The sequence below is a fragment of the Urocampus carinirostris genome, chromosome 11, assembly GCF_059441175.1.
Source record: "Urocampus carinirostris isolate Australia breed hairy pipefish chromosome 11, RoL_Ucar_1.0, whole genome shotgun sequence".
NCBI lineage: Eukaryota > Metazoa > Chordata > Actinopteri > Syngnathiformes > Syngnathidae > Urocampus > Urocampus carinirostris.
In genome coordinates this window covers 22,917,571-22,943,900 of record NC_142359.1, presented here as the reverse complement: position 1 = coordinate 22,943,900, position 26,330 = coordinate 22,917,571, and the positions used below count along the sequence as shown (strand labels likewise).

The following is a 26,330-nucleotide window of genomic DNA, read 5'->3' as shown; positions in this document are numbered from 1 at the left end:
TAACATAATTTCACAAAAAAATAGTTTACTCACTCACCGTGAATGGAATCAATCGCATGAATCAGTTTGTGTGACGTCAGAATGAACGCGTAACGAGAAAAAAAAAAAAAAAAGTGACACTCCTGGGACCCGAACTTCTTGTGTGATGTGGATTCATGTCCATGCATGTGGACGCTCGATAAGAGGTTAAGTTCACGATCGTCGAGTGTGCATGAGATTTTCCAGTTTTTTTGATTGTTCTCCAAAGTATGCCGATTGTGACAGACAGAACAATTTCATGAGTCAAGGTGTGAGTACATTTACAACAGTTTACTTCATAAATAACAGTTACAAATGCAGGGTCTTTGCAACTTCGTACTGAAAAAATACATAATTGTTCATTAAATTCATTATTTTCATCTTTTTATTTATTTATTAGGCAACTTATTTGCTCAGTAAACCTTGTGAAACTTTCACTAGCATCTTAAAATTTCAGTATTCTAGAGCTGAGCACCGACTGAGAAGCCTCACCCCATTTATTTTTTCAACATTCAAGTATTCACCCACAAAAATACCCTTTATTTTTAAAAAGCAATGTAAAAAAATATCCCCTAAGGAATTCTCCGCATGCGATTAATCGCTTGCTCGGCCTGTGTTGCCTGAGCCAGGCAACTCTTTCCCTCTTGTTGTTCAGCCAGCTTGATGTGCGTGTAAGACAAAATTCCTCCCAACGTACACAGGATGCCTAAAGCCTGGGGGCGAAATGGCACAAAAAATGTATCACATGCAAATGCTTAGTTATTTTCTTCATTCAATCATTCAAATGTAATAGTAATTGTAAATACATAAAATACATAAAATCTTAAGACTCATATTTACATACTAATATGTGCAACGTATTTAATCCAAAATATTTCACGGCAGCACATGAAGTCCAACCTGGTTAAGAGACAGAGGGTCCTGGAAGAGCAAATATCCGCCTAGCAGGGTAATGCAGAACTTAAAATGGCCAAACATGTTGTAGCTGGAAATCTTGCGGTCAAGGAAATTAAAAGTTAGTTATTTTGAACGACACCAAATGAAAGTTACATATGTAAGTGCAGTTCTATGAGTCACGGACGACCACCAGAGATGATGCTTAAAGCACAGAATTTTCCCCTTGTGTTTGTAAAATTCAAGATATGCATACCAAAATAGTCAACTGTCACCTGCTGTGTGACCCAAGAGGGTGCAAGGAGAAGTTACACTACAATAGGTAGTTTTACTGTCTAAACCAGACTTAAAGAAACTTATTCATGCATTTATCTCTGGCAGGTTAGACTACTGTAACAGCCTTCTGACTGGACTTTCTAAACTAGCTGTAAAACAGCTGCAGAACATCCAGAACGCTTCTGCTCGGGTCCTGACTAGAACCGGGAAGTACGACCATATTAGTCCTATGCTCAGGTCTCTGAACTGGCTTCCTTTCACTCAGAGAATAGACTTTAAAACAGCTCTGCTGGTGTATAAGTCTCTTCATGGTCTAGCACCAAAGTACATCTGTGACATGTTGGTCCCATATGAACCATCTCGGACCCTGAGAACCTCAGGGACAGGCCTTCTGCTGGTTCCCAGAGCCAGGACTAAACAGGGTGAAGCTGCGTTTCGGTTCCATGCAGCTTAACTCTGGAATACTCTTCCTGATGACGTCAAACAGGCGTCTACTCTGACAGTGTTTAAGTCCAGGCTAAAAACAGCTCTGTTCAACTGTGCATACAACTGAAAGGGTTCTATCTGCACTCTTCACTTTTACTTTATTTTAATTCATTGATTTTATTATGTTTTATCTGTGGTTTTAATGCATTTTAAAAACCACATTTTAAATTTTCAATGTCTTTTCTTCTATGTTTTAACTGTAATTGTGTGTTTTTAACCTGTCTTTTTGCCATTTCTGTAAAGCACTTTGAATTGCCTTGTGTATGAATTGTGCTATACAAATAAACTTGCCTCGCTTTGCCTTACAGTATCGTTTCTCACAGAATTTTCTTGTGTAATCACAAGTATTCCAAGTGACAAGATGCTCTAGCGGTAGTCTGGGAGTCATAGATTTGTAATTACATATGTAACATTCATACTATTTTGTTCGTACTGATTGCCGATGGAGGTGCACTGAATGGTCGACTGATGTCAGCCAACACCAATGAGGCCGTAACACATATGTCCTCCAGAGAAAATGCCTTTAGTGGGGACAAAGAAGTGGCAATAGCGTGGTCAAAGGCAGGGGGTGACCAGCAGTGGCTAAGACTAAAGAGTGGCTTCCACAATCCAGTGAAACAAGCACTGCTTAGACAGAGCAGAAGCTTTAGACAAGCCACCACAACAAACAAGAAGTTGACTGGACAAACAAAAACTTGCCGTCGCATCAATGCAGCAGCGCAAACACATGTTGGCCTGAAGAGGGATGGGTGTCACCAGGCTGCACTTGCCCAAGACACACCACAGGAAATGGCGCCCTCATGACCCAAGTGGTTAAGGGATCCAACCAACTGACCATATAAGCCTTATAATGATTGCAACCCACATCGTATGCATCTTTATTAACTATATAAGCCTACTATCAAAATGACCAAGTTGGATGCAGCGCATCCTACGGAGAATAAGGGCACCACGTGACTTCTCTGTTGTATGATACCGCCTCAAGTGTGACTTCATTACATTATAAATAATTCACAGTATTGCTTTAAAACATTTATAGAAATTGAATAAATTATTTGGATGTCATTTCTCTTTTGAGGATTTGTGAAAAAAACAACAAAATGAAACGTGCCCTTCATCTGGGCTACAAAAAGAGTGCAATGAAACGCAACATGCATTTATAAAAATAAAATAGCAGCCTTTTAAAGGTAAATAAAATCCTATTATTACAGTTTACTATTCCTGAGCATTTCTTTTTCTTTTCATACCTTTGGGGTCCTTGTCCAATTACAAACCCGCCAGTTTGTTTAAAATAGCCACCTGCCTTCCCTTTAAAAGGGGCGGAACTTGGACTCGTATAGCTCGGCTTAAACACAGGAATACAAGCGGAGGATAGCAACCCTGGAGTTTTGCATTGCAGTTATGTTCTCCGGGAAGGAGTTCAAGCCTGAGAGCCATTTCATGAAAAATGAGTGACTTCTCTGCGGGCGAGATGACAACCTGTAACCAGTGTTTTGACACTCCAATACCAGTGAGAGAGCGGCTGTCAGACCAGTCATTTCCCATCCGTCAACTGGTACCAGCTGATCTTCCCGCTCTTCTCATAGTTACATCCCTAGTTAAAATGTAATAGTTATTCTACACATTTTTACAGCATTGGAAAACTTTGTAATATTTGTCCTCCTCCAGAAACTATATTAAAACAAGGTATATTGCCCTTCTCCAAAAATTGAAAAAGCACCCGGGAACCCCATATTCGGCTCCTGAGCCGGGGGAAGCCCACCATCATCTCAGAGGAAAACAACTAAAGGCCTGCTCCCGCTGGCGGCTCAGAGGGAGGCCGACACAGACCATACAGCCCCAGTTGGAGATCCCTAGACTGTGACAGCGAGCTGCAGCACAGGGATGAAGCTACCAAGCACCCATAAGGAACAAAAGACACCAGGTCATTGCTCCCCAAAGAGACACCACGAACAGTCTCAAGGCTGGCAGTGGAAAGGACAAGCATTGATCATACAATCCAAAAAATACTCCAAGCAGAAATGGGCTGTATGCAATCACCACGCAAGAAGATAAAGCCACCTGTGGTGACGGTGGAATTTATACAACTTCTAGGGTCACAGTTGACCATCTTGCTAGGAATATCTCAAACTGTGGACATGGAGGGAAAGAAGAACAAATAGAACTCCTCCTGCTTTTGCCACCCGGTGTAGAAACAAATTACGACAAATGCACATCCTTTGGCACTAACATAAGACAAATTTAAAAACAGGTGATACATTGGACATCCCAGTATTAAGGATACGTAACCGCTGATGTGTTTCCGATGATCCAGTAGATGGACAGGTTCACCAGGAATGCTACCACTCCGGAACCAAACACGGTCATCTGGGAGCAACAGCAAAACGGCAGATTTTAAATACAATGTCCAGATATTGAATGCGTGTGTTGAAGCCAACCAGAACAGGTAGAGGCCATGATCCAAAGATTCCTCCAGTTCCTGTGACAGGCTCAAAGAATGGAATGATGGCAAGCAGGAAGCAGGACGAGAGAGGAGCCTGGTAGTACAGAAGCTGCATGGAGTTCACTTGGAGCTCGTGCTGTTTGGCGCCAACCCACTGAAAGCACACACACCGCATAAGACAATTGTTGTTTAGCATGGCTGTGTCACTTGTGCGGATAAGTGTTTAATTGAAACAAAAGTTCTGTATAAAAACAAAAAACAAATACAGTATGTGCAAATGTTTAAAATGTACTCAAATATATAGTTATATATGATATTAAAAAGAGAAGAAAATAACTCAGAAAGTAAACACATTTTGACATAAAATGCAGGTTTTAAACGATAAGGGTTTTACTTAGCCCTAACACATTACATTTAATATTTGACATCATCAAGGCATTGGAAGCAGAATACTGTAGTGTGTTTTGCAGAAGATTTTTTTTTTAGGCAAACAATAAGAGATACTTAAAATATAATAAATTAATTAACAAACACAAATCAACCCAACTGACTTACCACTTGGTAAAGTGATGTCACCAGAACGCCCAAAAAGGCAAAAATTATCCCCAGCAGATTAAACCGCACGTCATAGTAAGAGTTCAATATGACGCCAATTGTTATGGGGACCTGTGGAGGAACGAATAAAAAAAATACATGAATACAGGCAATTGAACAATGCGACCCTGAGGTTTGACTGCACCAAATTTCTGAATTTTATCATTTTATCAGTTACTTTATTAATTAATTTGCACCTGTTGTAAGATGTTTTATTCTCTTAAAGTGAGCAAGATATTTATTCAATTGGAAATGGATGTTATTTAAGTAAATAATTAAATGTTTGTTCATCTTAGTTTTAACTCGGCTTACATTAAAAAATGTGGTCTCAGTTCACAATTGTACACCTGCTAAAGATGCCAGGGTTGTCCGTTATTTTGACTATTATGCACTGTTTACATCATTGCCACTATTGGCCAATCATGTTGTTGTTCTTTGATTTCCACACCGTTTAATGTTGATCTGGTTTTCTGTAAACTAGTTTTCATAGAAAGGGCTTTGGGCAGGATATTTAGAACAGGTTGGAAATGCATATTAAGGGTCTTTTCTCTTATCCTTGCAGATTCAAATGTAATTGATGTTTTCTCTCCTTATTTTTAGTGTCTACTAAACAAACTTATCAGTGTGGCATGTGTAACTGAAACAATTCACATTTTTTTCAACTCTTACACAAAACGTGCAATTTGGAACCAAATAACTAAATTCGTACGATGACATCTTAATTAAATATTGATTTTCTATTAGTGTGTTAAACTGTGGTTTTGTAGCAACTGAATACGTTGTACTAAAAGTAAATCCATCCATTCATTTTCTACACCGCTTGTGGAGGAGCTGGAGACCATCCCAGCAATCTTAGGGTAGTGGGCAGGGGACACCCTGAACTGGTTGCCAGCCAGTCGCAGACTAACAGTTAATGCAATTCTTAAATCTTATGTGTCAGTATTACAAGCTTTCACATGTATTCTAAAGGCTAGCAAACGGTTAATACAGTAGGAAATAGTCATCAGTTATCCTTAATAAACAGTGATTAAAATGTGTTAAATGGTAAATTTGTAAATGGTCTGAATTTATATAGCGCTTTTCAAGTCACTAAAGACCTCCCAAAGCGCTTCACACTTACCCATTCACACACACTCACAAACAGATATCGGGCAATAACTTTGTGGAAGACTTATTTTCAATTGTTCTTGTTGAGGCACTCTTCTAACTCCGAGCTTCAATTCAATTTCTCCTTTGATTCCCTCAAGCTTTTTCTGATTTTCTTGTTGGCTGCTTTATACTTGGCTACTCCTCCAGGGCTTTATCTTTTTAAACAATGTTCACTACATTGTTGTCAACGAAGTGTACTAGGGAAACACAGTATTTTATCAGTGAGCTCATTATATGATTTAGGTAAAAGCATTTCTAGCAAGACATTTGTATTTTTAGTGTGTAAAAATCTACAGGAGTGTGAGATGTTTTATAGACTTAAGAGTGTATTAGCATACCGTATTTTCCATATCGTTTGTAAATCTGTGTCACTTCAATAGTGCACCGATACAATACAAAGGAATTGAAGTTATTATGTTTTGGTAGCAGTACAATTTTTGTTATCTTAATGAGATACATTTTTAAGCAGGTATAGTAACAACTTGTACAATTCAGAATTGTTGCCACTGATTTATGCCATTCAATTTAAATACTTAATCGATTTGAGATAAGATTGAGTCAGTAAGCAAGGAAACATCTAACCAGTGTGAGCTTAATTTTGTTGGAGAAGCTTTTCTTGTAGCAGACCGTCTGGATGAAAATAATGACAGGCGTGGTCATGGCCTTGGCAAGCTGATAAGTGCCAATGGTGTTGTTCTGTAGGGACAGATTGGTGAAGGCCACAAACCCGCAAAAGCTCAGCGCCAGCCACACAATTTTGCGCAGCGGTAGCCTTTTAGGGGAGAAAACATTCATCTTCTGGCACAGGAACAGCCCCAGCCAGGTGACCACAAAGTGCACCAGGGTGAGCGTCATGTTTGGGAAGCCATAGTGCACATAGATCCACTTGTTGATGAACACGATGCAAATGGAGGCTAGCAGGTTGGCCAGTAGGCACGCTACTACGTTCCGGTTGGACGAATGGTCCAGAAGCTTTGCGCCAGCCATGACACGCTTCTGGTGTTCACAAAGAGATACTTAAACTGTAAAAGGAGAAAAATTACAAGAGTAAATACTATGACAGATTATATCGCTGGAGTGTGCTTTAAATTGATTCGACTGATTGACATTTTTCCCTCAGTAAATCATATACAATGAATTCAAAATCAGCAGGCAACAGTTGAGGAAAAAATAAGGGGGAAAGGGCTGACAGAAAAATAAATGGAGTTTATCTTGGTCCCATCCCTTTGACAGTCCAAACACCTTTTACATTAATCAAATCATGTAACCAGTTATTAAGAAGGTAAAATAAATCATATCTTATCATAAAAAAATAAAAAATAATATTGAACACTTAACACAAAGTCAGATAATAATGTAGGAATTTCCATTTTTAAAAACCCCAACAAACTGGATTAACCCTCCTGTTGTCCACAGGTCAAAATGACCTGCCACTATTTTGTTAAAAACCCAGAAAAAAATCCCCCAAAATCTTTTTTATTTAACATTAGATGATGGGACCAATCTAGGAAAAGTCCTAACAGTAGACACAATTAAATGTTTTTATTCACATCTCCATGTAAATATAAAATTAAAAAGTACAAAATGGTCGTTAAATTTAGTGTTGATTTGCATATTTCCTATTAAAATACACTGAGCAAGATGGGTAATTGGGCAACCAGCATCCATCCTGGCTACATATTTCACAATCAAGTACAATTTGCCATTTCTCGTTCCCTCTCAAAAATTATGAAAAAATAAATTCACAAAAACAATATAAGCCACTTCTTTGTATAGAAAATAAATGCATTTTCACCTTTCCCCAAAATATGGATTTTTACAAAAGTTTTCAAGAGAAAATATAAAGATTTGTTTTCCTAGTATTAGTATATTTTTCAAATGATTTACTTTTGAAAATCCACCTATTTCAAAAGCAATTCGGATTACAGTTTAGCTAGTAAAAATATTTTTATAAAGAATTTTGATATGAGATAAAGTCAAGTCAAGTCAAGTCAAATTTATTTATATAGCCCTTAATCACAAAAATGTCTCAAAGGACTGCACAGGATTACAGTTACAAAATTACACAATTACCTGATCTTAAACTAGCAAACCAGCATGCGGCAAGGAAAAACTCAAAAACCTCAGTGTGAGGAGAAAAGAGAAACCTTGAGAAAGGACCTCACATGTGGTAATCCCCCTTCCAGGATTGAACAGGGTGAATTACAATTAGCATTACTGTACACAGAATAGTAAACACTAGGTAAGATGTTGAAAAAATATTTTCAAACATTTACCTTCCGATAAAAATAATCAAGATAACCTTCTAAGATGTCATACTTGTCAAGCATATTTTGAGTGTGTTAGTTGTTTGAATGGCTTCTGCTTTGCTCAGAAACTTTTATGATTTGACACGTCACAGATCTAAAGAACATGCAACAATGAACATGGTGACATTACTTTTCGGGGTGAATATGTTCCTTTGCATGCAATTAGGTAATTTCCTTGCAGATATAAAGGTTTTTATTATTCTCTATTTTTCCTTCTTTTTTACCTGGAATCTTCATTTTTCTGGAGCTGTGGTCATCGATGGGTTGGGCCGATCTTGACTAAAGTTAAATGACGTTTTGCCAACGTAACGCTCAACCCTGATCCACCTCCACGCTGCTCCGGGAATTTTGGAACTTTTGACGCGACGTGGCTCCAGTCCAAATCCGTGTAAAATTGCTCAAGTACGGGATTCCAGTCCCTGGAAGAAAGAGCGCTCTGTATCCCATTTCCGGGGTTTCCTATTTCGTTTTGCAATTACCGTTTAAAATAACGCTTACCCACATTGTCGCCACCTACCGGTAGTACGTGGCTCTATCCTCCTTTTTTCGCTTCTTAATAAAGTACTATATTTGGTTAATTAATACAGTGTTTTTCAACCTTTTTGAGCCAGGGCACGTTTTTTACATTGGAACTATTCGGCATCACCTACTAACCAAAAAATGTTATAAAATGACACTGAACAGTATGTTTAATTACAATATAATTGATAATACCCCCAGTTTTTACGGCACAGACACAATGACATAAAATTTGCAGAAAATGATTCATAAATCTCATCTCATCTCATCAGCTGCACCGCTTATCCTCAGTAGGGTCGCGGGGGTGCTGGAGCCCATCCCAGCAATCATTGGGCAGTGGGCAGGGGACACCCTGAACTGGTTGCCAGACAATCGCAGGGGACACAGGGACAGACAACTCGCTCGCTCATTCACACCTAGGGACAATTTGGACCGGCCAATCCACCTGAAATGCATGTCTTTGGAATGTGGGAGGAAACCGGAGTGCCCGGAGGAAACCCACGCAAGCACGGGGAGAACATACAAACTTCACACAGTAAGTCCGGTAGCTGGATTTGAACCCACACAGGAGGTTCCCAAGACCTTATAACTGTGCCGCACACGCGCTAACCACTGCGCCACTGTTCTGCCCATGATTCATAAATGTTTCATTAAATTTTAAAAAGTAACATTGGATAATTTCTCACGGCACACTAGTGTGTCGCTGGATTTGTCCCAACGGTTTGGCAGCTAGCTTGATCAAGCTTGGGTGCTGACTTGGCAAGGTTCTCTGGCTGCTTGTTGAGCAGAGACTTGGTCAGGACCGGACAGGTTTTTTTTGGTCCAGTTCTTGTTAGGATATGCCCTCTTGCCTTCTGGCTGGCCAAATTCACAATGCCGGTCTCCTGTGAGGGGCAGACCCCCTGTGGTGGAATGTCACGGCAACCTTTGATGCGCAAATGCAAGCTAACTTCCCCCCTCCCCAACCTCACATTCCAGCAGTATCAATCAGACAACATATCTATGTGATTAACTTAAAACACAGTATTCACGTCACATGTTTTGACATTGTTTGATCACTTTCTGACATTGCAAAGCAGAATTCTGACCAAACGTTGAATACTCTACACCAGGGGTGGCTAACCCGGTCCTGGAGAGCCGCATGTCCTGCATGTTTTGGAGGTTTCTCTGCTCCAATACAGGTGATTCCAATCACCTGGATCGTTATCAAGCTCTCACAAAGACTGCTAACAAGCTGAAACTTGGCGCCCCATGTGTTGGAGCAGAGAAACCTCCAAAACATGCAGGACGTGCGACTCTCCAGGACCGGGTTAGCCACCCCTGCTCTACACCTTCATTTATTCAATAAATACTCTATTAAACATTGGAACTAAAGAACAATCCTAATTTACATGCTCAAACATTTGTTAAAATAACATAAGTACTGTTTCATGTGGGGAACAAATTCCTACTCAAAAGACAGGCCTGGAGAGGGATGGGCATTGGCAGGCTTTACGTGCCCAAGACACACCACAGGAAGTGGTACCCCGGCAAGCCAAGGTGGTAAAGGAATCCGTGATTTGAATTTTTTTTTATTTTTCTTAAAGTCCTATGTATGGTTTGAAAAGGACCCAACAGTAGAGATGTCATCCAAGTTAGCAATATTACAATTAAAAAAAAGAAAACGTAATCAGCAGATGTGTTGAAAAACCTGGTCCCCAGTAATAGCCAGGTAACAGAAAACCCTTTTTTATTTTCGAGGTTGATTTTTCAAATTGAAATTGTAAGGTGCACTGGCAGAAAAAAATGTCCAGAGACCCACGGTAAAAATCTACAAAGCAATACTTTCATGGATAAGTAATCTTAACAAGATAACCAAGAGACAAGATAAAAACAGAATAGTGTATTATTGTGTTCAACGCGTTGTACAAATGATTTAAGACAGAGGTCTAAACCATTGGCAGTCCGTGCATTTTACACCTCAGCCTTCAGTAGAGGTGAGCACTAAAGGCTAAGCCTGATTGGCCTAAAATGTCAATCATTGCGTTTGGGGCGTTTTTTTTCATCATCTACCCGTCATTGTAGAGATAGATACGTTCTAAAAAACATAGCCCGGCCCGCAGATACAAAAGCCTGAACCAGGCCGAGCTCGACCAATTAACTTGATTTGAGGGACTGAATCAAACCCAAATTTTCATATTTTATTTTGCAGTGGTTAGCGCATGTGCGACACAGTTCATGTCATGGGAACCTCCTGTGTGGGTTAAAATCCAGCTCCAGAATTCCTGTGCGGAGTTTGTATGTTCTCCCCGTGCTTGCGTGGGTTTCCTCCGGGCACTCCGGTTTCCTCCCACATTCCAAAAACATGCATTTCAGGTGAATTGGCCGGTCCAAATTGTCCCTAGGTGTGAATGAGCGAGTGAGTTGTCTGTCCCCGTGTGCCCTGTGATTGGCTGGCAACCGGTTCAGGGTGTCCCCTGCCCACTGCCTGGAGATGGCTGGGATGGGCTCCAGCCCCCCCGCGACCCTAATGAGGATAAGCGGTACGGCTAATGAGATGAGATGAGATGTTTATACAGTCTTTTTTAACTTGGATTGGGTTGACAGGTCTTACGTGTCAAGCGCCCACGCAAAGCCCTTTGTGTCCCAACCAGGGTTGGGTAGGGTTACTTTAGCTTGATTACTTTCAATTACTTTTGTATTACTCCAATACCAAATATGCTAATAAAAGACAAAATAAACTAAATATGAATAAAATTATGACTCACAACACATGGTAAGCTTTCTCTCCTGCCTTTGATCTCTTTGATCTCCGGCAAAACTAACATAAAATGCGACAGAAACAAAATAAAAATAAATCCAAACAGCTTGCCAACATCATTTTTGCCGTTCCATGTATTCCGTTACTCCCCAAGCCTGCACAAAATTTAGTAATTTTATTCATATTTAGTTTATTTTGTCTTTTATTAGCATATTTGGTATTGGAGTAATTCAAAAGTAATTGAAATTAATCAAGTTAAAGTAACTCTACCCAACCCTGGTCCCAACCTGTTAACATGTAGCGTGTTACCTGAAAGCTAACACAAGAGGAGGGTTAGTTTTCCGGGACGGTTTGGTTGCTTAAATTTAGCTAAATCACAGGGAAATCTTATATATGTTCATAAATCGCACTTTTATTACTCAGCCGCACTTTGATGTACATACAGGTATACTGTACAACACAGAATATATCTACATGGTCTTTTTCTTTTTTATTTAAACTTTTTATTTTATTGCATTCTTTTAAACGTATTTTATGTAAATTGTACGACAGGGTTGCACAAATAATAATAATGTAATTTTATGTTAATGTTCTTAAATCTTGAATCGACTGTGATTTTCGAAAATTATTTTTGTTACTTTACACTTTCTGTATGATTTTAGCCACCCTTTTTTATTCACAAGGATTTGAAATCAATCACATTCTGTTTATGTAATTTACATAGTCAACCATCAAATTTATAGGTACATTCGTATTACTGTACTGTACTGAACTTTATAAGCGCACGCCAGTGCAGCAGATGCCTCTGCTAGGACGAGTGAAACGGGTACATTATTAAAATAATACCCGAAGAAGAAGAAGCTTGTTGAACCTTGTGAAGCGGGAAGTGGCATACTGCAAAAATGGACCGGTAATCATTGCTTTAACATTTTTTTAATTGCCAAGCATCTCTGACTTAATTCAATGTCGTGGTAACTGTTTTACCGAGCTTCAGTATGCGATCGGTCCGGGTTTTGAGTAATCCTCTCACCTGTGTCACGTCATGTGTGTGCTAGCAAAATGCTAACAATGCTAACTCCAAATCTAGTGCACAATGATTGAGTATTCAAAAGCTAATGTTTTTTTTGGTTTGAACAAATTTATTGACACTAAAAAACAGAAAACAATCATGACAATCTCAACAGCAATTAAGCACATTCACAATATTATATTCCAATATGACGTTTTTAACAGCAAACACAAAGTGAGGTTTGAACAAACCTCAAAAATCTTATTAGCAATCAAGCATATTCACAATTTCATTATATAACATCTTTGTTAGTGTCTTTTTTTTTTTTTTGGTTTGAACAAATTTATTGACACTAAAAATAGAAAACAATCATGACAATCTCAACAGCAATTAAGCACATTCACAATATTATAGTCCAATATTACGTTTTTAACAGCAAACACAAAGTGAGGTTTGACCAAACCCTCTCGAAAATCTTATTAGCAATCAAGCATATTCACAATTTCATTATATAACATCTTTGTTAGTGTCAATAGATCCGTCCAGGCCAAAGTCGATTGTCCTCAGTCTGAACAAATCCACCGACACCAACAGCAGCAAAACAAACACGACAATCTCAACAGCCACCAAGCACACCCACAATTCCCTATATCTGACAATATGACGTGACGATAAGACGTTTTAACATTTTTTCCTGACATTTCCAACATCAACCAAACAATTTCAGAGTTATTTTCTTTTAACAGTAGTTAACCAGCGTGTAAAAGGCAATACTATTGTGCAAGGGCATAGCTCTGCCATCCCACCCTCCCAAGCAGCATTCTTCCAGTCCTCTGTGTGGGTCCTCTCCCTTCTTCGTGGGTCCTCTCCCTTCTGGGTTCCACAACCCAGGCCGTTGCTGCCGGGACTCCCACAGTGTAGCTCCGGCTCCCCCCTCCGGGTGGGTGCAGACGAGTCTTCTTTATGGCTGTGTCCTAGGCCCGCCGCTCGCAGATTGTATGGTATCTGCAGCCATTTGGAGCACAGCCACGGGGGGGATCTGCCTGCACCTCCATACCAGCAGGTTTCTGGAGGTCCAGATGGCGTCCTTGATGGCGGCGAGAGTGAGCCAGTCCCTGGCAAAGTCGTTCCGAGGCCTCCTCGACCGACTCACCCCGTAAAGCACGTACTGTGCATCAGGGACCTCCCCTGCTGGCAAGTCCGGGAACTTTCCTAGTTGGTCGGCCATTGTCCACAAGACCTGGGCAGCGCTGCACTCACAAAAAAGGTGCCTCACCGACTCCTAGGCGCCACAGCCAGGTCGAGGGCACGTCGAAGTCGCTGACATTCCTCGGTGGTGCATTACGGCTCTGACTGGGAGAACGCCACAACCATACGGTGGTATTTTTATGCATCAAAATCCAAAATTAGAACTTTAAAACCATAAGGCTGCAGTGGGTCCGTAAGGTTGGCAGATGCGTATTTACACGAAATTACATATTTCCATCATTCCATTCATCATTACAATTCATCTCCAAGGATTGAGACGACATGGTTGTTGATTGATATGCTTGTTGATTGCTATCAATTGCGGTATATAGCCTTTAAGATCATACTCTCCATCACTGGTGGGAAAGTCCTGCATGTTGATGATGTTTTTCGATGATCGGGCTCCTGCAGACCTTTTCGACGAGTTGATCATTTGAATCACGCGGGCATTTATATCATACACGGCTAACTTGTTTGAGTGGGTGAGCAAGTTATTGTCCCTTCTAACTTACTTTTTTATTTTAAGGGGACAAGGTGAGCTGCCTTCTCCAGTGGTCCGAGATGACTTTGTATCAGTCAATGCCCGTCGAATGAAAAAGATAGCATGTATCCTGCAAATGTGTTTATTAAGGCCTCTTCTATGTGTCTCTTATTTACTCATGATCACTGATTTTTATTTAGATTCAATGCCATTGTCGAGTGTTGTTGTTTTCCTGAGCACTGAGCTTAGTCCAGTCACCCAGCCAAGGTACTCGAGTTAGTAACGTGGTAACACCGGCTCGCTCCATGCAGAGGAACACGCCTGTCTCACTCTTCAGACAAGCGAGTAAGGGAAAATTTCTACCGGGTTTGATTGTTCTACCCCTTTGCCAATGTGAAAGCTCATTTGTACTTAAATTTCAACTGGTTTCTTCCCCAGTCACTCCCAGGCATCCAGATGTTTCTGCCATTTTAGTTAATGCGGGCCGAACTCCTTACTCAGCGCAGACACCAAGAAATACACTGGGCAGTCTGGTGAGGAAACCCTTTATTATTTGAAAGCAAACAAGATGGTGGCCAAAATATAAATCGTGACAAACAACCTTGTTGCATTGTATAGAATTTGGATGACAGCGACTGGACAGACATGTCACCCATGAAGGGTTTTGAAAACAACAGCTTCTTCACAGAGGACATCACTCACCTCAGCTCAGCGCTCTTAAAAGAAGATGACCCTGGAGAGGCTGGTGAATGAAATAGAAACCCCTCCTCCATAATCTTAAGGTTTTCATCTAATCCTTTGGGTGTTTTTTTCTGTAGCGGCCACCAGTCTTTTCCCAGATTTCCTTTCTGCCTTTTTGAAGCACTCTTCATCTGCTGTTTTTGACCAGTTGGAGGACTATCAGGCCTTGTGCCAGGAAAAGGTAAGGGGGGCTTGGAGTTGCATGACTTGATGCAAGTTAACTATTTATCATGAACTTTGATTTATTGTAAATACTTGTCCCTTTCTCACCCCTGGGGTGTTTCAGGTGGAAATGCTCCAGTCGGTGGTGCTTCGAGCAGGTCAGAACAGTAAAACTGCTGGAGTGTGCTGGCTACTGCAGCAGGAGAACCACACATGGAGGCTCATCTCTTCCCTGTATAGGTGGACATCAACTTCTTTGACAGAACGTCACATCTGACAAGATCATACCCTTTCTTTTGTTCTCTTTTTGCAGGGATCGTGTCCAGTTGACCCTAGAAGACGAGATTATGGTCGACGTGGCTGTTAGTAAAACACAATAGAAAGTGGTGGACTGTCTCAATAGGGATTTTACTAATATTTCAAATATTTTGTTCCAATACCATGAGCAGATCCCCAATGAAAGTGAGAAAGTGGTGGTGGAGCAACTCTTCCAGCGTGATGCAGTCGTCCGCCAAAGTCAGGTAATAAAAACATTTGACCAATGTTGTCATTTTCATGCTTTATTCACTGCTATGTCACCGTTCTCATGCAGTTGGTTGTTGATTGGCTGGAAAGCATCGCCAAGGACCAGATAGATGACTTCTCCGACAACATCGAGTATTACGCCAAAAGTGTCTGTTGGTGAGTTTGAGCCTGTCTGATATCGAGCTCTTTGGGCTTGCAACAAATTCACTCGTTCGCTGGTAGTCTAGCAAATTAATGTCAGATTTAAGTATATAACCATCAATTGTGCTGAATGTGTAAAAACAACACTAAATATTTTACTAAACTTAATCAGTTAAAGCATGATTTTCAAAGTATTACTCCTAAATCAAAAAAAAATAATCCACCTTACTACATTATGTAAGTCAGCTTGCTTAATGCTAATAAACATAATTTTAAATGTTGTAATTTGTGATTAATAATGAGCACTGTTGTATGCACTAGGGAGAACACGCTGCACATGCTAAAGATGAGGCATGAAAACGGCAATTTATCCACTTTCCCCCTGGTCACTGAACTGGTGAGAGCCTTTACCTTGACGATGACCTCACTGAGTGAATGCCGAGTACGTTTTAAGGTATGTATACGTGCTTTTAGGACCCGGATGCCCCCTTCCGCCAACAGCGACCCCTAGCTGACCTGGACCAGGAGGATGATAACCGCCTGCTGAAGAACCTGTTTGTTCTCATTCGGGCCGGAATGAACGAGGAGGTAGTTGAATAGCTGGCACGCTCGCAACAATATTGTTCATTTAAAACACGGACGGCAAAGTAAAGCGGGTTCTCTAGTGTGGCCCAACTAATAATTTTAATACATTTGCAATAAGGCTTGAATATTTTGAGCTATTTTATTATTTTCAATATTACTCTGTTGATTGTTGTGTTATCTGGGTAAACCTAATTAGAATTATACATAAAATATGAAATGTGTTAACTTATTAGGTCCAAAAAAATCATTATTCTCCAATGTTAAACATATCACCAGCAAAAAAATAATGAAAATCCGTTGACTGCATGTAAATTCAATTACCACCATTGTATTTTTACAGTTAAAAATGTAATTCCACAAAATAGAAACTAAATTTGAAAAGAGCAGTTCCTTAACTGCTCTTTTATAAATATAAATATATTTTGAAAACAATTTCTGGTGTCTTTTTCATCTTCCGTCTATATGACCTGGCACATTAGTGATAAAAACCCTCGCCTGACTGCTCTTGTGTTCCTGGTCTTGTGAGTGTAGGCTGAGAGGTTGTGCATACGCTGTGGACAGGCCTGGAGAGCAGCCACTCTGGAAGGCTGGAGGCTCTACCATGATCCAAACATTAACTCAGGTTCTTTCCCTCCCTCTTTGAAACCAGCTAACCTACATATTTTTATTTTTCCTAAACTTCACATTGGGGATTTTTGTCTTCAGGCAGCATGGAGTTGTGTCCGGTTGAGGGGAATCCTCAGAGAGGCATCTGGAAGGCTTGCACCTGGAGATTGGCTACTGAGGTACTTGCACTAAACTTGTCTGTAAGCTTTTGAATGAATGAATAAATAAATGAATGAATGAATGAATGCATCCAAATGTTTTTTTTCTCCTAGGAGCGAATAAACAGATATGAGCGAGCTATTTATGCCAGCCTAAGTGGAAATCTTAAACCAGTAAGCTCACCAATGACAAGTGTCCATCTGTTTGCTAGTGTGCTAAGCTAAGAGTGTATGTTTGTTTGTTAGGTACTGGCTGTGTGTGAATCGTGGGAGGACTGCGTGTGGGCTTACTTCAGAGTGATGGTTGACACGTTGGTGGAAAAGCATCTGATATCATTGGGGATGGCCCACCCAGAAGTGGAGATGCTGCCACGGGAGTACCTGGAGACCAAGTAATGTTGTACACACACCAGTATAGGGATTTCGTCGACCAAAGACTGTCCCTTATGATGTCTGTTGTCTCCTTAGTTGGACAATGGAAAAGGTGTTTGAGGAACTCCAAGCATCAGAGTCAAAGGTAAAATGCTAATGGAATGTGAACCTACTCGTGAAGCTCACATGGATGAACCCACTTAAATGGTGTGTGTGGATTATTGTACAGAAGGTAATGGAGCAGACAAAAGAACACTACCACGTCATTCAGAAGTTTATCATCCTTGGAGACCTTGAGGGTGAGATTCCCTTTTTGACACCTGTTGAACTTTTGGAGGGCTTCATAAATTTGCTGCGTTTCTCTCAGGTCTTCTGGATGAGTTCAATGATTGGCTGATGGGCCCCACGGCACTTCCCTCACACCTGCTGCGTTTCATGAGTCACCTGATTCTGTTTTTCCGCTCTATGGGTTTGGCACTAAAGGTAATTGAACAAGCCATGTTGCACAACTTTATAATGCAATCAAAATTGGCCTTCACATGCTAAAGAAATACTACCTCTCTCCACTTCTGCGTGGAAGGAGGATGTATCTATAGATGCTCTGAAGGCGTACGGGAACCTGCTCATTCGAGACCAGCAAACAGACCTAGTAGCAAGTTACGTCAGCCAGCTCCCCGCCGACCTGGCCACAACTCAATACGCTGCTTTCCTAGAGACCATTAACCAGCCCGAGCTCCGTCCCCGGTGCTTGCAGCTCGCCACAGAAGCCGGTGAGTAAACACATTTTGGTTTGTCTTTCAATGTGATTGTAATCTTAAAAGCCTCAGTTTCACGGACCGTATTTACCTTGCCATTCTCGACTTGACTCCATCCAACCAAGCTGTACCCCAAAATGCAATGCATCTCCACAACCACAGTCTTTGCCCAATATCCCCCTCCCCGACCTTTCACCCCTATTGAAGTTGTACTTGCGAGCATAATGGAGAGTGCAGAGGGCTGCATGCAAAGGCAGCACAGTTAGTCTGACAACTTTATGATACAGAAAGAAGCATCAGGACGTCATATCATCACGTTGAAAAAACAAGTTAAAAACTTGCCCTTATCAATACAGCTGAAATGCTGGGAAGAGTCTGATCTTAATTCTCTAGAATTGGCAGCTGTTCAGTGGCCTTAAATGACATCCATTGAAATAACCCCCGTCCTAATTAAGTAATTACTGTTTGGCCAGCATAAGCACAAATGACACGGCTGTCACTCTCCTTTTTTGTCTGCATTTAACCGAGAGGCGGCAGACGCAATGCTTCCTTGTCCTTTCATCAATCCCTGGAATACCTTTCCACGAGATTAATGTGAGAGAAGTATGTTCCTCTTCAAAGAACCACATATTGATTCGTTTTTTTACATTTTTTTTTTTATGTTGTTCCTCAGCTGTAATGTTCATAGTGAATGCTGTCTATTCCTGTGGCCGTGATCTGTGCAGTGATTACATTTTTATCAGAACAACAATTACGCTCAATTGTTACCTGCAAAAATAAGTCTGGCCCGGCTACCTTTTCGCCTGCCTGCGTCAGATTGGGATACTGAAATTGGCATGTCGAGTAGAGTTGAGCTACTGTATCTGTGGAACCTCCAATTTTATCGTGTAGAAATGAGTAGAGAACAGGTGATGCCGTCTGTGGAAACGACACTAAAAAGAAGATATGATGATCTTCTATAAGGCCTATTCTTTTCTATTTTGCGTTTCTGGCAATCACTGGCCTGGTTTCAGCTCAAATTTGGACCGGCGTGGCCACTACTGCTTGCATCTCAGTCATTAGGGATGGCATCATGAACATGGCTGCTAATAATAGCGTAACGAATGGCCAGCGGGTCCTAGCCATTAATGTTTGCAGACCTCCTGAAGTGGAAGTTGCTATTAAATTTTATAAAAATGGTATTGTACGATTTGTCTTAGTGTCTCATTTTGCCACACAAAAAAATTTAAATGTACAAAAATGTAAATTGAAACCTGCTCCAAAACAGATTAATTAGAAATGCATGGAAGTCAAAATGTCAGTAATTGGCAAGTAAGATGCATTTTTTTTAAAAATTGAAAAATAATTGTGATTGAATCGAAATTGTGGTTTTAAGTAGCTTAATTCTTTTTTTAAGCTATTACAATTTGATTTTGTAGGTTTGGATGTGGCTGCTGTGACCAAACTGGTGGTAGAGACGGTCAGAGAAAGGGATGACATAGAGTTCACACCTCACAGCCAGACTTTGGAGACCGGAACCACACAGGTTTGTTTTGTACCCAAAGAAACTACCAAATTGTGTCATCCACAGTATGAGTGTTGTGAATTCTGCTGGGTCCCTTTTTATTATTATTATTTTTTAATTTTCTCACAGGATGACCAAAAGAAGATAGATGTCATTGACTGGCTTCTGTTTGACTCAGCCCATCGAACTGAAGCCTTAAAGCAGTCAAATGCCATCATGAGGAGATTTCTTGGTAAAAAATGTTTTTGCAGAAACACCTTAGCAATAGCGGTAATAAGCTTGTTTCAAGCTTGTATCATTAGATTCATCATTATTAATTTGGGAGAACTGAAAGGAATTTGTCTTCCTCGCAGCTCTGGAGAAACACGAGGCAGCCAAGGCGGTCTTTTCCAAAGTTCCTGCGGAGTTCCTGAAAGAAATTTGCTGCGATTGGTTGGGGTACAGAGACATGTCGCCTCTGCCTGCTGAGGATCAGAATGCCGTCAGAGAGCATCTGTGCATCAGAGCTTACCTGGTTTGTGTCTGGCAGTAATGATCTTCTATTCCTTCCAATTGGAGGCAAAGGTTTATAATCCCTTGTCAAAGTATTATTAAAACTTTCAAAAACAAGACAAAAGTCTTAAAAATATTGAACGAAAACGTTTGATAGCCGTATGCTAATATATAATGAAACATGTCATTGGCTCTGTTAATGAAATTATTGATTGCTGCGTTTCCATGGATTACATAACTTCCATTCTATGCCTTTCGGGTGTGCTCTGTACTTACTGGCATGTTGCGGTACTTCATTACTCAATACCATTTTTACTGCCTGTAAATCCCTGTTTTCCCGTTACCTGCAGAATGCACCATTCCAATCTGCAATAAAAAAATCTATGGACAAGCTAACAAAAAAAAGCTCAGATTTTATTTCTTAAAATTAATCTTATGTATTTTTTTTAGGAAGCCCATGAAGCCTTTACGGACTGGTTCAGCCACAGTAGCTCTGCCCCGCAGAAGCCAACCCCTGCACTGGAAGTGAAATTCACACATCAGGTAGCAAATGAAATGAGAGAAAGAGAGTATCAGGTAAAGCGCAGAAGCTCCCGTGAAATTATGGATTCTCTCCAAAGACAATGTTTCAATAGCACTTTTGCCCTCAGGTCGCATTGTCGGCCTGGACTAGTCGCCTGGATGCCTTGACTCAAGATGTGAAGGAAAGAATCTACAACGTACTGCTCTTTGTCAACGGGGGTTGGATGGTGGACAATGTAGAGGTCAGAAAACGATTAGCATGCACCAATATGAAGGCTGCAAAACATTTGTTGAATAGCATTAAGGAAAGCTGTTTCACTGTATATTCAATAATTATTATCTTAATTTCTAGCCTATACGGAGCACCCACAAACCCCAAATTGACCAGGCATTTGAATGTACGCCTTATAATCCGGTGCGCCTTATAAAAGTAAAAAATGCATAGTCATGTTTGAGCAAATATTGATCAGTTGATTGATTTTATTGCTGATCACAATTGCATAATTATTGGGTTAACGGGGATCAGACAAGTAGCCGTGCTAAGATCACCGAATCCTGACTAACAGGCTGCTGGGGACACGGATGGTTGTTTATAAATGCATAACATTTTATGCAAAGGTAATCAAACACAGATCACGTCGGGGGAGTGATCCAACTAGATGTAAGATTGGCCCTTAAGAAATTGACGCATAAATAAATAAACCAGCCAATAGTGACTGATTCAAATGATGATTGACACATTGGTTAGCCAAAAAAATTCTGAATAAATCAAAACGAAGATATCCATTTTGTATTCAAATTAGACCCTGAAAAAAGTGTGCGTAATGCCACTAGTGATTTATTTTTACACACAAATCTACACAATGGTGATAAAGATCCGGACAGAGAATTCAAACATTAACAACTCTTTCACAATGTCTAAAATATTGACCAAAGTACAATACACACTTTCAAAGGTTTGAGTGTTGTAAACTGGTCTTCTCCAAATGGCCACTCTAGGAAACGCCTAAACCCACCCGTAGAAAAGAGTGATTGTAGTCAAATTTCACAAGGTACTAGGTAAGGTTTCAAGCTATTCTCTTACATGTTTTCCAGCTAAGATGCCCAGGCTACATTCATCTGCAGGCCTTCAATTGCAAAGAAAAATCAGGCGCGAATTAAAACCTTTTTCTGAGTGTTCTAACTTGGCCTAGTCTCTTAGTCCTAGTCTTTACTGTAAGTTTAATTCCATGCGCCTTGTAGTCCGGTGCGCCTTACATATGAAAATCTATCTACCCTGGTCATATATCACTCGAGCAAGGTGGCCGACGGCAAGACAACAACATACACAAAAACGAAGAAAAGAAAAATGGAAAAAGTAGCAAAAAACACAAAGAATTTGACCATGGCCAACCCAAATTCCCAAACACCCAAACAAGTTAAGCACCTTGGCACCCAAGTTGGTCATGCTTTCGTCCCTCCAGGTGAAACGGGACACAAGTAAGCGGTTGTGTCCCGTTCCACATATGAAAATAATATCACAAAATCCTATTTTTGGGGATGCGCCTTATATCCGGTATACCTTGGTGTGGAAAATACAGTATGCTAATACACTTAGTCTACAAAACATCTCTCCTGTAGATTTGTACACACTAGAAAAACAAACGTCTTGCTAGAAATGCTTTTAACTAATACATAATATAACAGGGATGTGATTTTTCCGACTATAGTCGGAATTCCGAGTTTTTCACTTGCGTAGCAAACAAATCAGACTGTCTCACTCTTTCCTTTATTGCTCTGGCGCACCCTGGTGGCCGTTAGAAAAATTGCATAAATTGGCCACATCGTTGCACAAGCTGCAGGGTCTGAACTGCATTTGAACTGACCTTGCAGTATTTACAGAAAAAATCAGGTATGTGGGCAAATTATTCTGTTATTTAAATCTTGTAAAGATGTTAAATTATTAATTCAAGCATGGTTTTGGACAAGTAAATTGCTTAAAACCCAGGAGCTTTGGGGGGGCATCACCCCCCCACTGGGCTCTGCCCTGGGCCCCCAAACCCCCGGCTAGGTTTCAGACTTTTTCTTCTCACCTCAATCACATCCCTGATATAAGCTCACTGATACAATACTGTGGTTCATTCGTACACTTCTAGGCCCAACTGGTTGGCACCATGGATAATAAACTCATGACGCTCAAGTTGGTTCTTGTCTATTTTGCTTGTAAGTAAGCAAGAAAGTAATTTGAGGTTTTCTGGCCTTTCAGAGTTTGGAGCAAGGGGCCGAGCGCAGCCACCAAATGTCGGCACTGCGCTCACTATGTCTGCCTCGCCTCACCTTCCTGCTGCTTCGTGTACTGCAGAGCTCCTCCAGACACCAGGAGGCGCTGCAGCTTGCCGATATCATTTCATCTGACCGTCATCGCCTCCACCAAGTAACCCTGCAACAACATCCTCACTTCTTGTTATTTCGCATCATGTTAAATTAGAAACATGTTCTTGTTTATTCAGGTGTTTTCTAAAGAGGAGCTGAGACGGTTCCTTCAGAAATTGAGAGAATCATCCCTTGCATTATTGGACCAGGGACTTGACCCACTCGGCTATGAGTCGCAGCCATGAAAGCCCTGGAATTGTGTGTTTGTGTTTATATATTTTCATAAAAAAATAAAAAATGTTTTTGCACGGGTTGATCGTTTAAAGTGCTGTAAAGTATAGAATAAAACTACATGTTGGCTGCTTAATTTGATTAAGAATAATATGTGGATTGGCCATTAAAAAATAGGACAGATTCCCACAATTGCTCATTTAAAATAATAATAATAATAATTATAAACGCTAGGTAACTAACATCGTGCCTATAGACTTTGTCCAAAACATTTTTGGTTTATTTGGGCACAGTAGACTAGAGGCATCAAAATCCGTTGCTGTTTTGAGGTCAAAAAAGGTCTACACAATTCATGTAGATCTGAGAAAACGATTTGAGGGTAGGTATGGGGGAGCAGTGTCAATTACCTGGATGTCACTGTAATGCAACTCCCAAAGCTGTATTTGCTATAATTCATAAATCTGAACTAAACAAGTGCCCAATGCAATATGTTTGATTTGTTTTGCTTCCAGTGGTCCAGTGGTAGCATTTTTGATTATAAATATATAAAATATAACAAACTAAATGTTTGCCTATTTAACAAAATATTGTTTTTTTTTTTTTAGTTCTTACCCTTTCAAGGCTTTTATCACTTGTTTATCCTGGAGTGCCACATCTTTGTTGTGAACATTCTTTAAGAAGTTCTCAATGACAATAAGAACAATTTTTATTCTTATCAATTCAATGATTCTATTCTATTTTTAGTTATTTTATTTCATCGATCCTTCATAAAGAACAAACTTATCACCCTTTGGCAAAGGAACAGATTGCTTAGAGATAAAGTTATATCATGTCTTTCCCTTTGAATCCTTGTTTGCCAGTTTTTCGTTGTCACGTTGTAGAATCTCTAAAATGGCAATATTAACCATGTTCTACAAAGCTCCGATTGCAAATTGACTAGCATTTGTGATTGGCATAGCAATAATAAAAAATGGCCTGGAAGCAATAGATCTACTACATGACTGACTATAAAATAACTTGCAACAATACATTCAACAGAGTTTAATGAAAAGCCAGTAAAGCCTATATGTACATTTTTATTGCAGGATGGTTAAAATAATACAACATAACAAGGAAGTCCATAGATGTTTTATTCAACCCATTGATTTTTCACAGGATTGACATTGGTCTGGAGATAATCTTTTTGAATTGAGTTGTCTTTATTGCCCTTTATCAACATTGTGAAACACTGTATAAAACAGGATTAGACATGGCAGCGTAAACATGTAATAAAGCCTTCAAAGGAAAAAAAATAAGGCCTAAGACGGTCAGGATAAATAGGCAAAAACTCTTACAAAGTAGTGCTTAGATCCTGGCCTAAATTATAACAATAGTGCAAAGATTTATTTAATTTATTGTCTTTAGGGGGCACCACGTTGGAGAACCGTGCTGTGGAGATTACATTTAAACTACTTTCATGCAACCGACTTGAGGCTAGATTGTGCCAAAATAATCATATCCAAGCTTACTCCTTTTGTTTTCGTGGAATATTCCAAAGGTGTCTGTATGTGGAGCCTCCTGCAGATCTCTAAAACACAGTGCAGGTTGACGGACCTTGATATCTTGTGGGGTTGTACAGTGTACCGGAACATGTGTTTTCATTTTCACCTTTTTAATCCTTGACCCATTTTCATGCCTGACATTGACAACTAACAAAATATTTGCAAACAACCACAAGTGCTTTGCTGCGAGCACTAAGGAATTGCCGGAAGGCTGATAGCCACCTTTTTAAAAACCTTACCCTGGTGAGAGATGGGTGCCACCAGGCTGTACTTGCCCATGACACACCACTGGAAGTGGTGCCCCGATGAATAAATAAATCTGCATATATATATATATATATATAGATAGATCTCATCTCATTAGCTGCACCGCTTATCCTAGGTAGGGTCGCAGGATATATAATATATATATATATATATATATATATATATATCTCATCTCTCATCTCATTAGCCGTACCGCTTATCCTCAGTAGGGTCGCGGGGGGGCTGGAGCCCATCCCAGCAATCATCGGGCAGTGGGCAGGGGACACCCTGAACTGGTTGCCAGCCAATCGCAGGGCACACAGGGACAGACAACTCATTCGCTCATTCACACCTAGGGACAATTTGGACCGGCCAATTCACCTGAAATGCATGTCTTTGGAATGTGGGAGGAAACCGGAGTGCCCGGAGGAAACCCACGCAAGCACGGGGAGAACATACAAACTCCGCACAGAAAGTCTGGAGCTGGATTTGAACCCACGACAGGTTCCCATGACATGAACTGTGCCGCACAAGCGCTAACCATATATAAAATGGCATTTTATTCAGACCTGCAAGTGAAGACAGCTAGCTAACAGCTGTCATACAATTTCAATCAAAAGAACTAATAGGTATTAAGTCTTGTATAATAATCCTATCTTATATATTTTAGGAATCATCAATTATTACAATCATTCCATTAATCACCGGATATAGTTTGGAAAACAAAATACATTTTTTATAATTGATATTTTTAAAATGTAAACTAGGACGAGGAAGTTAATAGAAAGGCTAGTCAGAGTAAACTGTCAGAACAAAAAAGTTTGATAGGATTTGTTTGTATCTGCCGAAACAGCCTCGATCCGATACCTCAGCAATGCACGAGGAAAAAATATATCTTATTTATTTACAAACAAAATATACATGCAGACATTTATATGTTACTAGTTATCCCAAGAGCCAAGAAGAGATCCGCAGGTTCCAGAGCATTCTCCATTCGGGCCCCAGTGCTGTGGAATGCCTCGATCTGCAACCTCAGTGGAAATTTTTAAATCCAAGCATAAATTACACTTCAATTCTATAGCATATGAATAACCTATATTCTATGTTGACAATATCAGGGGGTGGTGTCATAATAATCTCTAATAATAGTTTGCAATAGTCTTTGATCTGTGCAGCCCTTTGAGACTCTTTGTGATTAAGGGCTATACAAAAAAAACATGACGTGACTTGA

The 26,330-nt window shown here is 40.2% G+C and overlaps 2 protein-coding genes across 2 annotated transcripts; one reads left to right on the top strand and one right to left on the bottom strand.

The window, feature by feature from the left end:
• Positions 1-288: 288 nt before the first annotated feature.
• On the bottom strand, positions 289-8,623 carry slc35e3 (solute carrier family 35 member E3). The gene is made up of 7 exons (XM_088348712.1): positions 8,394-8,623; positions 6,443-6,882; positions 4,673-4,783; positions 4,113-4,271; positions 3,959-4,041; positions 919-1,003; positions 289-731 (listed from the first exon to the last, which is right to left on the bottom strand). Exons 2-7 carry the CDS (start codon positions 6,845-6,847, stop codon positions 591-593), a joined length of 984 nt encoding a protein of 327 aa, XP_088204838.1. The 5' UTR covers positions 6,848-6,882; positions 8,394-8,623; the 3' UTR covers positions 289-590.
• A 3,592-nt stretch (positions 8,624-12,215) lies between these two features.
• nup107 (nucleoporin 107) lies at positions 12,216-23,394 on the top strand. Its single transcript, XM_088347018.1, has 27 exons — positions 12,216-12,338; positions 14,212-14,291; positions 14,416-14,511; positions 14,605-14,699; positions 14,785-14,911; positions 14,985-15,088; positions 15,194-15,309; positions 15,383-15,431; positions 15,519-15,590; positions 15,662-15,750; positions 16,057-16,132; positions 16,210-16,323; positions 16,852-16,942; positions 17,026-17,105; positions 17,199-17,258; positions 17,331-17,476; positions 17,553-17,601; positions 17,686-17,755; positions 17,824-17,939; positions 18,037-18,226; positions 19,630-19,736; positions 19,845-19,947; positions 20,069-20,229; positions 20,658-20,783; positions 20,858-20,971; positions 22,975-23,142; positions 23,219-23,394. The coding sequence occupies exons 1-27, from the start codon at positions 12,331-12,333 to the stop codon at positions 23,324-23,326; spliced, it is 2,715 nt and encodes a 904-aa protein (XP_088203144.1). The 5' UTR covers positions 12,216-12,330; the 3' UTR covers positions 23,327-23,394.
• Positions 23,395-26,330: the final 2,936 nt, after the last annotated feature.

Coding starts and splice junctions, on each gene's coding strand:
- nup107 (XM_088347018.1), top strand. Junction 17,602..17,685: donor TCCAAGCATCAGAGTCAAAG/GTAAAATGCTAA, acceptor ATTATTGTACAG/AAGGTAATGGAGCAGACAAA. Junction 19,737..19,844: donor TGGAGACCGGAACCACACAG/GTTTGTTTTGTA, acceptor ATTTTCTCACAG/GATGACCAAAAGAAGATAGA.
- slc35e3 (XM_088348712.1), bottom strand. CDS start 6,847: ATGGCTGGCGCAAAGCTTCTGGACCATTCGTCCAACCGGAACGTAGTA. Junction 4,272..4,672: donor TGACATCACTTTACCAAGTG/GTAAGTCAGTTG, acceptor GTGTGCTTTCAG/TGGGTTGGCGCCAAACAGCA. Junction 732..918: donor ACCCTCTGTCTCTTAACCAG/GTTGGACTTCAT, acceptor TTTCGCCCCCAG/GCTTTAGGCATCCTGTGTAC.